Source organism: Pteropus alecto, unplaced genomic scaffold (assembly GCF_000325575.1).
Source record: "Pteropus alecto unplaced genomic scaffold, ASM32557v1 scaffold92, whole genome shotgun sequence".
NCBI lineage: Eukaryota > Metazoa > Chordata > Mammalia > Chiroptera > Pteropodidae > Pteropus > Pteropus alecto.
Window position 1 is genome coordinate 2,790,192 of NW_006432447.1, and position 14,889 is coordinate 2,805,080.

Below are 14,889 nucleotides of genomic sequence, written 5' to 3' on the forward strand. Positions count from 1 at the left end.
CTGTGACAAAGCACGGGCTGAGGGGCACGTGCTTCGTTAGAATTTAGTACATGCAAGGCATTGGCCAGCATTGCATTACCTGGTGATCGAGGTGAAATGTAGGCAGCAAAGAAGGCCCTCCTCTGAGAAGCTGGAGACCCACTGACCTTCTCTTGGGGGTAGCCATCCTGGGGCTTCCTGATGCGCCATCACGGGGGCACTTGGGAGCGCTCTCTGAAACAGAAATATGAGTAAGTCATACCCCTGTTTAAAATCCTTCAGAGGCTCCTCATTGTCTGTAGGATAAAATCTGGACTCCACAGACCCTTGGGGGCCTGTGTGATCCTTGCATCCTCTGCAGCCCCATCTTGGGCCACCTACACACCAGCTTACATGGCCATATTGACTTACTTTTAGTTGATGACACAACTTGAGTGGTAGTTTCTAGACTTTTGCAGTGTTGGTCCCTGTATCTGACACACCCTTCAATATCCTCCTCATCAGCTTAATCTCTGTGACTTTCCTGCCCTAGCTTGAAGGCTACTTCAGAGAACCAGCCCCTAAATAGGTGAGCATGTTAGTTTCCTATGGCTACTGTAACAAATCACCACAAATTATTTTATAGTTCTAGAGGTCAGAGGTGTGAAATCTAGGAGTCAGCGGGGCTGTGTTCCGATCGAAGGCTCTAGGGGAAGATCCTTGCCAACTCCAGCATCTAGAGGCCACTTGCATTGCTTGGTTCACGGCCCCTCCCTCCATCTTCAAAGCCAGGCACATAGCATCTTTCTCTCTTTTCTGATATCTGCTTGGTTCTTACATCTTTATATACCTGACCCTTCTGCCTCCCACTTCTTAGCACCTTCATGGTAAAATTGGGCTACCTGGATAAGATAGTATAACCTCCCCATTTCAAGATCCTCAGTTTAATCATATCTACAAAGTCCCTTTGCCTGGCATTTTTCCAGGGCAGAGATATGACCTTGGTGTCAGTGTGCAGGTGGATGGTATGTCCCCTGTAACAGTTACAGTAGCATGGTGGAGGAGGGGAGCACTGGGTAAAGCTCCAAGGAGAAAACCTTGACAGCAGGAGTGAGGAGGGCGTTTCAGATTATCAGAATAGCACTCGCAGAAGCATGGAAAAAGGAAGCAGCATGTTGTATTTGAGGAGCGGGGTGAAGTGCTATCTGGATGGCTGTAAAGTGGGAGGCTGTATACTGGAGTGAGGCCAGGGCCAGAAGTAGAATCTGTTTGCCTCATCTCCGATTTAATGATAAATTCCAAGAAGTCCGTATGCTGCCATCTCAACTTGTTAAATCCTTCAGCAGCAATTATTGCTCACTCTGTGGACCTCCATTAAATACTTATTGATGAGAAGCCTTTCCCAATAGCGAAAGTCTCCCACACTTGCTTCATCTCGCTAGATATTATTAGATGATAGGGCAGATGAGTCACTTTTATGGCATGCATCTCGCCTTGTGTCTGATGAGACTTGCTTTCAAACTGGAGCCCAGTTTATTCTCCTGGTTCACCCCTGGAGTGAGTCCCTTTCAACCCTATCATTGTATTTCTCTGGGTTTGGGCTTAGGAGGGTGTTTAGTCGAAGCAAGTTATTGTATACAAGTGATGCAGTGATACACTGACCTCGTTCCTGAGCCTGGGACTATGCTCTCACTGCCTCCTCCTGCCTGGCATGCTGCTCAGACAGGGTAAGTTACTGTTAGAGCAGTATGGCTCAGTGTGCCCGCGACAAGAAAAGAAAAGAAAGACACTGTTAAATGTCATTTCTTCTTATTCCCCCACGTCAAACTCTATTGCCATTGATGCCACCATTCAAACAAATGTTCTAATTTACAGTTTCTGAGAACTTTTGGAAAAATGGATCAAAACCCCAGGTTACCTGAAATACTGCAGTTACATGTTTTAATGGCCCTAAAAATTATATTTTGTCAAAATGAAATAGAATTTTGAAAGGCTTCATAATAGTTGTGAAAAACAGCCAGCCTCTTCATATACACTCATCACAGAGCTGCTCTTTTGAATAGCTCAGCACACTCTGCAAATAATATCTCATTAAATCTTCTTACCTTCCTGGGAAGAAGCGAGCAGCAATAGCTTTCAGACTGCTTTCTTCTCATACAATAGGGGGTGTTCCTGCTGCCTCAAAAGAAGCTCGAAGTAACCACAGCCTTCCTAGGTTGAGAGTTTTTTATCTTCACGCTATAACTCAGAATACATCCCAACAACTTCTCTGCTTTATGAGGTACATTGGGCCTTCCCACCACCAGGATGCAGGTCTACTTGCCAGCCAGTCAGTGCCCTTTTCAGTCTTCACTGAGTCCTGGCTCTGTGCTTGAAGCTGAGATCCAGAGGTGAAGAAAACACCATATCTACTCTTAAGAGGCTTACTGTCTGGTAAGCAGGAAAGCACAATAGCAGGTTTTTGCAACAGAACGGTGTGTGATTTGCTAAAGTAGGTCAGAGATCAGCTAACCCAAGCTAGGTGTCAGAAAAACCATCCTGGCCTCCTTCTACTCTGTCAACTCCCTGACGGCTGTATCCCCAGTTCTGTGGCAGACACTGTGGATTAGCTAATCCTGTTCCCAACTCCTTTTTCTTGCTGGTTCCCACAGGAATGGCTGCAAAACTAAATGCTTGCTTTTCCAGACTCCCATGTAGCTAGAGTAGCCGTATGACCTACTTCTGGCCAATGAGACAGAAGCAAAATCTACACGAAGGTTCTGAAAAAGCCTTGTGTTCTTGGCTAAGAGGGACAACCAGTCTAGTATAGCACCTTGAACCTTCTTCTTGCCTCGATTGTATTCATGATGGCTGTAGCTACAGCAGCAATCTTGTGATCAAGAGGGGAAAGCTGAGAGAATTGGAGGTCATTAGTGAGCTAATGATCCAATGCCACCAGCTGTCAACTCCTAGACTTTTTGTCATATGAGAAACAACCTCGATTTGTTCAAGCCACTGAGGTTAAGCTTCTAGGACTTGCAGGTAAATGCATCCCTCACTGATAAGTCATAAATAATGTGCACCTGAGTTGGGTCTTGACCGATTAAGGTATGCTAGGAGTATTTCAGTTGTAGGAAACTGAAATAGCATATACAAAAACTTGAAGCAGGAAGCCATGAGGAGCACAAAGAAACTACTGACAAGTAGTTCATCATTGCTAGAGTGTAAATTATAAGGCAGGCAGTGGTTGGATACAAGTCTGGAGAAGGAGACAACAAGAGCCAAATTGAAACTATTTCCTTAGATACAAAGAAGGTGCCAGGTTCCAGTGACTGAGAACGCTCCATGTTACACCTGGAACTCCAGAATTACAGCCAAGGCCCCCATAGCAAGAAGAGTAAGAAAGGAAGTGAATGCATTCCTCCAGTTAGTCACTGTATTAGTTACCTGTTGCTGCATAACAAATTACCCCCAAAAGTAACAGGTTAAAACAACACACATTTATGATTTTGCCATTTCTATGAGTCAGGAATATAGATGTGGCGTAACTGGGTCTTCTGACTCAGAGTCTCTTACAAGACTACAGTCAAGGCGTTCACAGGGCTGCAGTTTCATCTGAAGACTTGGCTAAGGATCCACTTCCACATTTACTCACATGATTATTGGCAGGACTTAGTTCCTCATGGGTTGCTGGCACCAAAGGTATCCTTTAATTCCTTGCACCATGGTTCTCTCCATGAGGAAACTCAACAACAGAGCAGCTGACTTCATCAGAATGAGCAAGTGGAAGAGCAGAAGAGGGAAGCCTGAGTCTTTTTGTAACTTTTTTCTGAAGTTACTCCTTTGCTGTATTTTATTCATTAGAAGCAAGTGCTAGGTCCAGCCCATACTCAATGTGAGGGTACTACAGATGAATACTAGGAGGTGAGCATCATTAGGAGCCATTTTGGAAGCTGCCAACTACAAGCATACTGCTACCTCCTTTCTCCTTCTCCCTTGTCATGGTCAGCAGTAACAGCATCTTCATCATTATCATCATTGTCACCAGATCCACAGTGATTATTTACTAAACACTCCTTGTGTACCAGACTTCCATTCATAGCTCATTGATCCTCACGACAACCATATAAGAGTAAGTAATATTAGCCCCATCTCAAATATTAGGAAAGAAGCTCAGAGAGGGACTGTGATTTGCCTTATATCACACAGCCAGCAAGAGGCAGAACTAGGAGTCAAACCAAGCCCTAACTCCAGTGGTGCTCTTTACCAACCCTCCAGGAGGCAGCATCTCAGAGACAGGAAAGCCAGCCTTCCCTGGCTGTTTTCTGCTTTACTTTAATCTCACCCATACTAAAAGGCAGAATGCAGAGACAAGAGGGTGAATTAGGCCCTCTCAAAATGCGCGGGCCCCAGATAAAGGACAATGGGTGGGATCAGAAAATATCTGTAGATTAGAGAATAGTCCTATAACTATATTAATTTCCTGATTTTAATCATTGCTCTGCAGTTATATAAGAAAATGTCTTTGTTCTTAGGAAACACATACTGAAGAATTTAGAGATAAAGAGATATTATATCTATAAATCTCAAACGTTTCAGAAAAAAATTATTCGTAGGAGTGTGTGTGTATGTAGAGCGAGAACGAATGATAAAGCAAGTGATAAGCGAGATGTTAACATTTGGGAAATCTAGGTAAAGGGTATATAGGAGTTCTTTGCATAAATTTTGCAACTTGTGTCAGAAATTTTTTTTAAATAAGTTTTTATTTTTTTAAGTAATGGTCTACTCTGTGACCTGAGTCCTATCTGAACTATCAAAGATGACATTGTGGGGGTCTTACATACCTCCTTTTGACCCCAAGAAGGCAGAGACCCTTCAGAACACAGGGAGGGTATAGAGCTTACAAGCAGAATATGGTCTCTGAGGTCAGGCTGCCTGGGTTTCACTCCTGACCCTGCAGCATCTAAGGTCCCTGAGCCATATAAGTAACTATTCAGGGTCATTGAAAGGATTTGGTGAGACAAGGGAAATACTTAGACATAGTGCTTAGCACACTTCCTGGCCCATTGCGAGCCCTCCATAAATGTTGTTATTGTTGTTATTGACTCCTCAGTCATCTTACAAGTGAGAAATAATGTCTTGGGTGTGGTTTAGAAACACTGATCTGGACAGTTGTCTTGGTGCCAACTCCCTGATATGAGTTTTTGTTCCAGTGAAGGCAGAGTGGCCACTGCAGTGGGTGTAGATGTGCCTGACGAGATGAAGAGCCGAATCCCTGTGGTGCTTTTGGCCTGTGGCTCCTTCAACCCCATCACCAACATGCACCTGCGCTTGTTTGAGGTGGCCAGAGACCACCTACACCAAACAGGTAAGTCAGGGGGCCAGGTCCAATGGAAGAACTGACTGGTTGTGCCTCATGGGGCTTTTCTGGCTACTGTCATCATTACCATTATTAAAACTGCTCGGTTTATTTATTCACAGCATAACTGGTGGCATACATTTCTTCCAGCATCTTCCAAGGGGTAACACCCCTTAGCCATGTGACAAGAACAAGTTACATCCATGGCCATAAAGCTGAACCCTTCTCATGTGTCCCCACCCCTTGCCTACCTCATGTTGCCCATGAATGCTAAAGATACTGGGCACTTTATAGAACCTGAGGCTCTCTCAGAGCATCCTTTCTGGTGTAGGAAAATGAAAGCATTTACCTACACAGCCAGAAGAACAGGTAGCATGTGCCTTTGAGAACTGCTACTCTTCAGTGAGTAAGCAACTGTTCTAGAATTGACTCTTGAACAATGTAGAGAATAGGGGCATTAAACCCCCACACAGTTGAAAATCCACATATACCCTGACTCCTCAAAAAGTTAGTTGTCCCTCAGTATTCATGAGGGATTGGTTTCAGGACCCCATGTGGATACCAAAATCTTTATATGCTCAAATCTCTTATATAAAATGATATAGAATAAAGCAGAAAATAGTGTCTTCAATCCATGATTGGTTGAATCCGTAGATGTGAAATCCACAGATACGGTGAAGTGGACTCTATGTTTACTCACATATAAACGGACCCACATAGTTCAAACCCATATTGTTCAAGGGTCAGCTGTATAATAGGAATTTGACATTTTCTCCTTTGAAAGAATAGATCTTAGATGATTACAAATTAACAGTCTTGTATATAGGGTATTTCCAACACTGATGGCATGGCTTGGCCAGGAATATTTAATCTGGGAATGTTTCATTTCCTTGACTTTTCATTATTAAGAGAGTAACATGGCATTTGGAATCTACATAATTATTTCTAAAGAATGTAAGTCATTTATATATTGGTGTCAGATATATGTGAAAGTATTTATTATGTATTTATGTATATCATATATTCATATGTGTATTTTGTGTTTTTATATTGTTCAAAAGTGTTTGCCTTTAAGGCATTGTTTTTACACCAGAATCAATTCTTATTTACTTTTAATATAAAAAATTATTTGAGTAACATGTAAATCATTTCTTCAAGGAAATTATATCCAAATATTAGTTTAAAGGAGATATGCCTTTGTTTACAAACTTTTTTTGTTATTCAAAAAGTAAGAGTATGTCTAGCCTTAGTAAATAAATAGTTCTTACAAAGGAATAAAAAAAAATCCAAATAATTCCTCTAAAACTGGTCAGTGAACATTAGTAGGCAATATACCAAAGAAGAAATATAAATGGCCAGCAAACTCAGGAGAAGATGCTCAGCGTCACTAATAATCAATGAAAATGCAAATAAAAACATGATAAACACCACAAGGATATAAGCACCATGAGGGCAGCTACTGTGGCTGCTTGAGCACCACAGAATTGCCACCACTGAGCTTATAGTTCGTGCTCAATAAATACGTTGTGGGCATAAATAGTTTTAGCCAATGAGATGTGCAAAGACTAAAAATTGACAAAATTCAGTGCTGGCAGGATGAAGAAGGAAATAGATACTCTCATATCTTGATAGTGATAGGATAAATGCTAAAACATTTTTGGAGGGCAATTTGCTATTCTGTGACAAAAAAAAATTTTTTTTGAACTCTATACCCATACCCGTAATGAGGAGAAAAGTCAATCAATCAAAACTGAACAAGAACTGACACAGATGTTAGAACTAGCAGATAGGGACATTAAAACAGTTACTATAATTATACACCATATGTTTAAAAATTAAGTAAAGACATCAAAAGTATAAGAAGGACTCAAATATCTCGAAATGAAAGCTACCATACGTAAGATGAACAATACACTGGGTAAGATTAACAATAGATGAGACATTACAGGAAAAAAAGGTTAGTGAACTTGAAGATATAACAATAGAAACTATCTAAAATGAAACAGAGGGAAAAAAAGAATTTTAAAAAAGAAAGAAAAGAATATCAGTGAGTTATGGGACAACCTAAATTATATTTATTATACTTGTAATTGGAAACCCAGAAGGAAAAAAAAAGGAAGAACAGAAAAGATATTTGAAGAAATAATCACTGTAATTTTCTTCAAATTGAATGAAAACAAATTTCATCAAGTAGCTCAATGAACATATCTAATTAGCTCAACAAACCCCAAGCATGAGAAACCTGAAGAAAACAACACTAAGATATATATGATAACCAAATTTCTCAAAACCAGTAATAAAGAGAACATTTTAAAGGCAGCTACAGAATAACAAAGATAAGGAGGATAGCAGATTTCTTATCACTGAATTAAGCAAAAGGAATTCAGTGGAACAAATCTTTAAAGTACTGAAAGGAAAAAAAGCTGTCAACTTAGGATTCTATATCCAGCAAAAATAGCTTTCAAAAACCAAAGGCAAAATAAGGACATTTTCAGATATGCAAAAGGTGAGTTTACCATCAGCAAACCTGCCCTACAAGAAATGCTAAAGTCCTTCAGGCAGAGGGAAAATGGTACCAAATGGAAATATGAATCTACACAAAGGAATACAGAGCACTAATAACCACATGGGCAATTATATTTTTTTCTCATTATTTAAATTTTTTTCTCATTATTTAAATTTCTTTAAAAGATAATTGACTGTTTAAACTAAAAAGTTGATAATATATTGTGGGGCCTAAAACATACTTAGAAGCAAAATATATGACAACAGTATCATAAAGACTCAAGAGGCGAATGGAAGAATACTATTGTAAGGTTCTTATACTATAAATGAAGTGGTATACTATCATTTAAAAGTAGACTGTGATACATTAAAGATATATTGTAAACCCTAATGCAACCATTAAAATAAAAAGAGTAAACAGTCATAGCTAATAAGCATGCAAAGGAGATAAAATAGAATCATAATATACTCAGTTAATACAAAAGAAGAAAGAAAGAAAAGAAAGGGGGACCAGAGAATAGACACAACGAACAGAAAGCAAATAACAAAATGACAGACTTAAACCTAACCAAATCAATAATCACATTAAATATAAATAGTCTAACAACTCCCACTAAAAGGCAGGCATTATCAGATTGGATAAAATAATCAAGACCCAACTACAACTATACGATGCCTATGTTGTCTGCCGTGACGTTTGTCAGGACGGGATCTGTAATCTGCTTTCTAGAATGTGTTGCTTCACAGACAGCTACGTCTACACACTGTATTGGGGACTTCAATGTTACACCTGCAGACTCTCTTTGTCCACATGGTAAGGCTCTGGCATGGCCCAGTGAGGTGTCAGAGTGTATTCCTGGTCCCCAAAGGTCATAGTAACCATAGAATGCATGGGTAAAAATTAATCACGTGGATACAGTATATATCATTTCTACCACTTGGTGTATTGATAAGTAGAGGGGCTTTGGTCACAAATGATCTGCAGCACCTTTTTGCCTTTATTCTTAGTCATTCCTCTATGGAAAGTACTTGGTCATTTTGAAAGTCCAGAATGGATTCTCCTGCCTGTGTCTTTGAATGTTATACATTGGATTGACACATTTCAACATCCCACAGATATTTACTGTATTTCCCCGGGCCAGGCACTATGCATGGAAATAGAATTGATTAAATTGCATTCCCTGCCCAAAAGGAATGCACAGAGTAGGTGGCTAAAGACACATGAGAACAGGTGATTGTGTTGCTAGGTGCAAAGGAGGGATGTCTCCCAATTGAAGCTGGGGGAAAGTTCTTGAAGGAGGTGACACCCAAGTCTTGAAGAATGTGAAAGACTTAGGTAGGCACAGTTTAGTGGGGGTCATGGGCAGAGAAAGCAGCACAAGTAAAACGTGAAGGTGGAAGAGAATCACATTCTAACACTTAGGAAAGAGACAAAGCTGATAAGGCAGGGAGGACTAGGTCATGGAGAAGGGGACTTTCTTGCCACCAAGAGGGGTATGTGGTGTGAATTTGCCTTCTCTGCACAGTCAGACATCATCTCTCCCTACTCAGTCCCAGTCAATTGATTGCAGCCTCCCACAGCCAGCAGACCTGTGTGCCGAGCAGTAACTCGACCTGTCGTCTCTCCAGGGACAAATATTTAAACAGGGCCTTTTCTCTAAATCAGAATCAGCTCACGATTAAGACTGGATGAAAATCTGACCCCACAGGTGACTTTCTTTTTTCATGAAGAAAACTTAATCTTCCTTCTGTTGGTGTGTTTTCACTAAAACAACCCACAATTTAAATTTGATATTGCAAGCATATAAATTGAATCAAACAATCTACAGCAATTTGTTTCATACCTTTAAAGAGAAATTAATAGCGTCTTCCTAGTTTGCTGCAATAGCTCTAATTTTGAACTCTTTCCTCTTTCACAAGCATCCCTTCTTCAAACTAGTTGTCTTTCCTTCCCTCGTTTGCGTCTTCCTTTTTCTCCGGAAACAAACTAAAATATTAAAAACTGACAGAGGCACTATGATATATCAGAACTTTTAACTATCTTTATTCCTGTGATGACATACCCCTTTGTAATGAAAAAATTATATATTAGATGAAAACTTAGATCCATAAGATTTTCATTAATACACTGACAAAGTCATACATGCTCAAAGGATAAAATGTTGAACCAGCTATTTTTTTACCCTCTTTTACTTGAAAGAATGTTTGGGAATCAGATACGGGCTTGTAGGAATGTGTGGTGTCTGTGGATTTTCTGTATTTTATAGTGTTTCCTTTAATCAGAGGTACTTGCTTGCCTTGCACTGCATGCCGTGTGGGTCGTTCACAGGGAGGATTTGCCAAGGCTTGATGGATGAATATGTGTAATAGGCATGGGTGGTTTTGAAAAGTTCATTTAGTATTTTTATTCTTGGTTTGCTGAATTTTGACAGAAATGATTCGGCCCAACATATAACTAATCAGTAGCATCAGATATACCTAAAGCATTCATGGACTATACTGAGAATTTGAGCCCGCACTTCTCTTAAGATATTGGATATATTCCCAGTTGTAAGTACTTGTTTTCCAAATTCGTAGTCACAAACTTACTAATGGAGGTCGAATTCAATTTGAATCATGTTTTCTGTTATTTCGGCGGCTTATTATTTCTAGTCAGTATACTTTAGCCATTGCCCTATATTTCAACAACAGTCTACTTGTATTTCATTTTTAGAATCAAACTTTGTTACTTTAATTAATACTTATTTGTTAATGACTATAAGCACATGTTCATTTTATGTATCTAACAAACTCATATCGTTTTTACTGTTTGCCGGGTAGTGTTCTAAGTGCATTTAATCTTCATAACAACTCTCTGAGGTGGGTACTGTCACTCTCCCATTTTTCAGATGAGGAAGCTGAGTCTCAGAAAGATTGAGTAACTTTTCTGAGGTCACACAGCCAGGAAGCCATAGACACAGTTTGCCCTGGAGTCTGTGCTCTTAACCACCACACCATGCTGCTTCCATTCATTCATCAAGTTTCTTATTGAGCGCCTGTCTGTGCTAGGAGCTGTGCTAGCTACAGACATAGTATGGGAGCAAAGTGTTCCCTGTGCTCCTAGGGGAATGCCTTAGTCACTTCAGACTGCTGTAACAAAAATATCATAGACTAGGTGGCTTACACACAACAGAAGTTTATTTCTATAGCTCTGAAGACTGGCAGTCCAAGGTCAGGGTGCCTGCTTGATCAGGTTCTGGTGAGAGCTCTCTTCTGGGTTGCAAACTGCCGACTTCTCATTGTATCTTCACATGTGGAATGCAGAGATGGGAAGCAAGCTCTCTCATGACTCTTGTAAGGGCACTAATCTCATTCATGAGAACTCCATCTTCATGACCTCATCTAATCCTAATTATCTCCTACAGGCCCTGCCTCCTAAGACCATCCCATTGGGATTGGATTATACTCAACATATGAATTTGGGGAAAACAAAAACATTCCGTCTGTAACAGGGAGATAGACATTAATCACATCCCACAGAGGGAAAATTACTCAGGTGACATATGCTACTATCAGTGTGAACAGTGAGGAGTTGGGCATAGGCAGAAAGTCCAAAGAAAGCATTTCTGAAAATGTAAAGATTGAGATGGAGAACAATAGTCAGATACTTTTTAGGTTAAAATGAGTTAAGCTAAGGTCAGGGGATGCAGAGGAAGAACATTCTCAGCATAGGAAAATGATGCACAAAGACCCTCTACGGGAAAAGAGCACGGCCACCGAGGAACGAACAGCTTGCGATGACTGTGCAGCTGGGAGCAAAGGGGAATGTTGCAGGAGGTGAGGAAAAGGGAGAAAAGGGGGAAACTACGAAGGCCTCGCAGGCCGTTGCTAAGGAATTTGCTTTTTATCTTAACCAGGTGAGATCTGTGTATCCCTCCCTCCCTCTCTTACCCCTTTCCCCACGTCCACACACACACACACACACACACACACACACACACACACACACACTTTCTCTCTCTCTCTCTCAAGAGTAGATGGAGGGAAGCCAGTTAGGAGGTAGTTGAAGCAATACTTTTGATAAGAAGGCTGACAATGGCAATAAAGAGAAGTTTTCAGATGTGGAAGGTAATTAGAAAGTAAAGTCGACCTGATAATGAATTAGATCTGAGGGGGAAAGAGAGAGTCTTTGGGGTAGACCAGAATTGAGCAAGGGACGAATTCAGCTTCAGACATACTGAGTTTGAGATACGTGTGAAACATCTAAGAGAATGTGGTGATTCAAAAGTCGGAGAAGATAGGGGATTTCTCAAAAGAAGCTACAAATATGAATTTTCATGTTTAAAAGATTATTGATTTCTGCATTGTTTGCAATTGCAGAATATGGGCAACAAAATATTTAGTTGAAATACTCCACTTTAATAAATAAGTTTCTTTTGCACAGAGTCATGAGCCTGTAATTCTGAAACTACTTTTTATATATTCTAGGATTAAGTAATAAATAACTTTCTTGTGGATATTGGAAGTTGGATTTCTCATTGTTGGACAGTGGAGTTACAAACATGGACAGAGGGAACATAGAAATATCCTAGAGATGTGAGATTGGAATTGAAGGTATTAGAGTGCACTCATGGACAGATAATATACAAAGATTAGGTAGGTAGGTAGTAAGTACGAAGGTAGATAGATAGGCTGGCAGACAGACATATAGACATGTCTGTCAGTATGTATACAGATACACATACATCTATATCATATTCCTGTCTACTGAGAGGGTCTAGAAGTAACTATACCCCAGTTGCAGTAGTACAACCTAGCATTCTAATCTTGATTTCAAAATACCATTCTGTACAAAAAGAGATCCTTGGAAAAATGGTGGATTCTGGGGCTGGGGCAGGGAATGTATACCATGAACTTGGAACATCTTGTGGTGCTAGAAATAAGAAAGTACTCAAATAATGGGAACATATCGAAAGCACATAGGAGCCAGCTTGAAAGGGTTCCCACTGGTAAAATCTGGGACAATTTGAGCATAAAAATAAATAATGAAATAAAGGATTATACCTCATTGAATAAAGTAACAGCCCATTAGTCTAAACTGATATAAATTAATTTTATAGTCAATTATGTGAACAAACAGATAAATGGGATGGGAGAGAAGGGAAAACTCTTTCTTGTACTAGAATGCCAACTAATAAATGTAGAAGGAATAATGGAGTTAGAAAATCACCACTGGGCAACCATATAATTGATTCATGCAATAATCATTAATTATTAATTTCAATCCTCTAAAACTAGAGGATTGAAATAAGATAATTACATAGTTGCAAAGTAACTCCTGACCATAGACTTCTAGAAAGGAAAAAAATAATAACAGCAGAGAAATCTGGCAGACACTGCCTTAACCGAATGATCAAAGCTAACACCACCAGTATGGGACACGTGACGTCATGTGTTTCCGCTCCTGATGCACCCAGAAGGGCACACAATAACTTCTGTGCCATTCCTGCCAGAAGTACAAACCTTGAGTCTCCTCCTGAGGAAACATCAGGCAAACCTCAAGCAGGGACAGTCAACAAAATAACTGGCATGAACAAAATGGCCGTGTCATGAAAGGCAGACTAAAGAGCTATTCCAGATGAAAAGAGCTAAAGAGAGATGACAACTGAATGCAATCCATGATTGTGGATTTATTTATTTATTATTGCTATAATAAACATTTGTGGAAAAATTGGTGAAATATGAATTAGGTCTATAAGTTAGATAATAGTATTATATCAATATTAATTTCCTGATTTGGAACATTTTCTTATTATCATTAAAAGAATCTTTTGTTTATACCACCTGGACCAAGAAAGACATGCCTGCCATAGGCAGTTCAGGCTGCAGTCGACTGGTTTGCAGCGTTCAGGGTGTCATTCCTGTGAGGGCAGGAGGGACTAGGAGTCCAAGCCCAGGTGGATGGACTGGCCTCAGGCTGCTTCCCTGTTGTAACTGGAGGTCAGACAGGCAGGACAGGGGTGGATGTTGGTAAGTAGTATTTGGTAGCACAGTGAAGGGACACTACTTCGTAAGGCTTCTCTTGTCCACCGAGGTAGGCGGCATAGTCCCCAACTGAGAGTGAGGGTTGCTGGAAGCTCAGAAACTTAAGGAGAGAAGATGTCGGATGTGCTATGGGAGACTACATGGGCTAGAACCTCAGGAAGAACTACAGGGCAGTGTGGCTAGTCCATCTGAGGTCAGCGCCGCAAGAGGCCCCATGGGGTGGCTTTTCCCAGCAGCTTTTGGCTGTTCAGGGGCAACCACAGAGAAAAAAGCTAGCTTGGTTCAACCAGGGAAATTTTCTGGCTAGATGGGATGGAAGTATGGAGGGGCATGGTGCTCTGGGTATTGCCATGAACATCCTTGAAAGGACTGACCTGGTATCTCAGGTGGATCAAAAGTAAAGTGAAGAAGGAGAGGGTAGATGGCGGGTAGAAGAATGGGCTGGAGACCCTAGCAAGGTAAAAGCATAGTCTTATCAGAAGTGGTGGAATAAGTGACTGAAGAGCTGGAGGGACAAGGATCAAGGACCCTGCAGCAGTGTTGGGGCTAACAAGGTCCAGTGCATAAAGGCACCCTCAGGTGGCTTTAGGGCACCCAGGAGAAACCTTTGGAGATGAGGAGGCAAAGAACTAATGTGTTAGACAGGTTGTCCTTGTGCACTTGGAAACTGTGGCCAGATTGGGAGTGGAAAGAATCACGATGTACCAAGTGCTAAGGCCTAAGTGTGACCATGGTTTTATAGATCAGTAGACAGAGGCTGAGGGGGTGAGTGAGCAGGAACTGTCAGTAAAGGGCATACAGGGAACGTGCCATTATGCAGAGCCAAGTAGAAGAGCTGGGAGTGGTGGGCAAGTGAGTCAGGACAGGGAAGTTCAGAACCCTGTGAAAGTGACCATGAAGATAAGAGCCTCGTAATGTGTACCCCTCCACGTACAGAAGGATTTTACAAAGATGAAGTTACTTCTAGTCCTACTCTTGATAACTTGTGAATCAGATGGGACAGGGAGAAGGTTTGGATGAGAAGGAATACTTTAAGCACAAGGATAACAAGAATACACAAGAAA

General features: G+C 40.7%; 1 protein-coding gene across 6 annotated transcripts in view; it reads left to right on the top strand.

Moving 5' to 3' along the window:
* NMNAT3 (nicotinamide nucleotide adenylyltransferase 3) overlaps positions 1-14,889 on the top strand; it is a 113,211-nt gene that overhangs the window by 56,308 nt on the left and 42,014 nt on the right. For 4 of the 6 annotated variants that reach the window (XM_025043616.1, XM_025043614.1, XM_025043618.1 and 1 more), the window contains exon 2: positions 5,151-5,305. In XM_025043616.1, coding sequence (XP_024899384.1) covers positions 5,197-5,305 — 109 coding nt within the window. In that variant the 5' untranslated portion in view covers positions 5,151-5,196. The remainder of the gene's footprint in view (positions 1-5,150; positions 5,306-14,889) is intronic. The other 2 variants (XM_025043615.1, XM_025043617.1) reach the window with 2 other exon arrangements.